Source organism: Oratosquilla oratoria, chromosome 11 (genome assembly GCF_046742065.1).
Source record: "Oratosquilla oratoria isolate Oo_2021 chromosome 11, ASM4674206v1, whole genome shotgun sequence".
Taxonomy (NCBI): domain Eukaryota; kingdom Metazoa; phylum Arthropoda; class Malacostraca; order Stomatopoda; family Squillidae; genus Oratosquilla; species Oratosquilla oratoria.
Window position 1 is genome coordinate 38,231,315 of NC_134787.1, and position 2,899 is coordinate 38,234,213.

Here is a 2,899-nt window from a genome sequence, read left to right on the forward strand (position 1 = left end):
ATCACTTCTCGAGTTGCCTTTTATCGTGGTGTTCACAATAATCTCATGAAAGTCCGTTGTCTCACATGGGTGGGGCAACTGCACCCATCACCTACCGGTCTCCTGTACAACAATCACCAATTATACATCCAGGGAGCCGGCCCGCCGACATGCAATGCTTCCGTGTGTTATGTCTGGTGGTATCCACCATGTGTGTGTGTTTGTATGTCCGTAGCGTGCCAGTGGTGGTCGGACGGACGTGAAAGTGCTGAGTTGTTAAATTGTCTACTCAGCACTTTCAAAAGGATGTGGTCGGCGCCAGGGAGTCGGGTGAGTGTGGTATTGTTCACCATGGATACGGTGTCGTATACATTTGTGCAACGCTGAATGGGTCCCAGTGAATACATATATATTTTTATCAACCACAATACACTTTAATTCTAAGCCATCAACATCGATACACACACACACACACACACACACACACACACACACACACACACACACACACACACACACACACACACACACACACACACACACACACACACACACACACACACACACACACACACACACACACATATATATATATATACATATATATATATATGCTGAGACATTCTGACAGATTGGCGTTTTGCGTTCAACCCATCTCCACTATGATACTACAATTGGTAAGTATACGAACGCGGAAAAGTATTTGTACAACACTGAATGGGTCCCAATGAACAGATATATATTTTTACCAACCACAATACACTTTAATTCTAAGCCATCATCATCAAAATACACACCCACACCCACACCCACACCCACACACACACACACACACACACACACACACACACACACACACACACACACACACACACACACACACACACACACACACACACACACACACACACACACACACACACACACACACACACACACACACACACACACACATACATTATATATATATATATATATATATACATATATATATATATATATATATATATATATATATATATATGTGTGTGTGTGTGTGTGTGTGTGTGTGTGTGTGGTGTGTGTGTGTGTGTGTATGTGTGTGTGTGTGTGTGTGTGTTTGTGTGTGTGTGTGTGTGTGTGTGTGTGTGTGTGTGTGTGTGTGTGTGTTGTGTGTGTGTGTGTGTGTGTGTGTGTGTGTGTGTGTGTGTGTGTGTGTGTGTGTGTGTGTGTGTGTGTGTGTGTGTGTGTGTGTGTGTGTGTGTGTGTGTGTTGAGACATTCTGACAGGTTGACGTAAGTGAAGTAAGAAGAAAGAAGAGCTTTTATGAAGACCAGAATTGAGGAACTGAAGAACCTATCCAGACAACTAGAAGAAGAAGCTGGAGAAGCCATTAGACAATGGGATAGCTGCGACATCACGGGCGATATTAAGGAACATATTGAAACCGCATACAGCAGAATGCTTGACTCGCATATGCGAGCCATATCCAGCATCAACCAGAGAAAATTGGTTACTCTCAATGGAGGACAGCTCAAGCACCCTCGTCCCCTGAAAGGCTACACTAATCTAACCAGTAAGACCTTAACTACTGATCAGGAAGAACTTCTTAATATGGGACTGAACTGCCACATCATGAAGCCCCCCTCGAAATATGAGAAACGCCTCGAATGCGAGATCCTCATAGACGACGTTGAAAAACTAGCTAAACAAAACAAAATAACAATAGAACCTCCATTCAGGACAGAGGTTATCAGCGAAGCATAAAAAAGCAGAGGAAGCTTCAAAAGCCAAATCCTGGAGAAGAGACATATTGAAGCAGCCAAGCAGCTCCGTTCCGACCCTAACATCACCATTAGAAGAGCCGACAAAACTGCTGCTTATGTCCTAATAGAGACAGACGAATATTTGCAAAAACTAGACCAAATCTTGGGTGATACAAGCAAATTCAAGAAAATTACTAAAGATCCAACGGAGTCTTTGAAAAAGAAATTAAATCAACTAATTGACAACGTTAACGCTACTAAAGGCGGCACAAAGCTCCATAAGCTATCTGGAGACTATGGTCTTGGTTATTGCTATGGTAATGTCAAAACGCATAAGCCAGGGAACAAACTTAGACCCATTATCTCTCAGATCCCAACACCATCTTACCACATAGCAAAGAAATTAGGTGAAATCCTCACACCTTACGTGCCAGCTTCCTACAGCGTCAAGTCTCCCACCGACTTCCTGGACCTCCTAGCTAACACCAGCTCGAAAGGAACGATTGCATCGTTGGACGTAGAAAATCTTTTCACAAATATTTCGGTGGACCGTACCATCCAGTTTATAATCAACAGAGTTTACCATAATAATGACACCCCAAATTGCGACATCCCAGAACCTGTGATGAAGAAACTGCTAGAATGTTGTACCAAAGGGGGGAACAAGTATTGCCAGATTGATGGAGTCGCCATGGGATCTCCATTAGGAGTTCTATTTGCAATTTTTTTCATGGGCAGTATTGAAGAAGAGGTATTTGATGAGGTACAGAGACCACGAATATACTGCCGATACATTGACGATATTTTTGTTATGACCGAGAACATCCAATAGATTGAAACCTTGCAACGACGATCAAACGAACCCTCTGACCTTAACTTCACCATCGAACATAGTGATGAAGGTTCCCTCCCATTTCTTGATGTTCTGATGAAACAGGGAGAAGAAACTTTCAACACCTCGGTTTACGTTAAATCCACCAATCAAGGACATTGCCTAAATGGATCAAGCGAGTGCCCTCAGAGGTACAAGGATTCGACAATAGGTGCCTTTATTAGAAGAGCCCTCACACACTGCAGCAACTGGAGGGCCGTGCACTCAGAGTTGGAAAGGGCCACGCAAGTCCTCATCAACAACGGATTTACCAACAAAGACATTGAAAGAATAACTAAGAAGA

The 2,899-nt window shown here is 43.0% G+C and overlaps 1 protein-coding gene across 1 annotated transcript; it reads left to right on the plus strand.

Annotated features, from left to right (window-relative positions):
* Nucleotides 1-1,284: 1,284 nt before the first annotated feature.
* Nucleotides 1,285-2,556, plus strand: LOC143030008 (uncharacterized). Its single transcript, XM_076193216.1, has 2 exons — nt 1,285-1,650; nt 1,765-2,556. Exons 1-2 carry the CDS (start codon nt 1,285-1,287, stop codon nt 2,554-2,556), a joined length of 1,158 nt encoding a protein of 385 aa, XP_076049331.1.
* The last annotated feature ends 343 nt before the right edge of the window (nt 2,557-2,899 follow it).

Excerpts from the sequence above, each read along its gene's own strand:
- LOC143030008 (XM_076193216.1), top strand. The coding sequence starts at position 1,285 with ATGAAGACCAGAATTGAGGAACTGAAGAACCTATCCAGACAACTAGAA. Across the intron at positions 1,651-1,764 it reads GCGAGATCCTCATAGACGAC|AGACATATTGAAGCAGCCAA; the intron begins GTTGAAAAACTA and ends ATCCTGGAGAAG.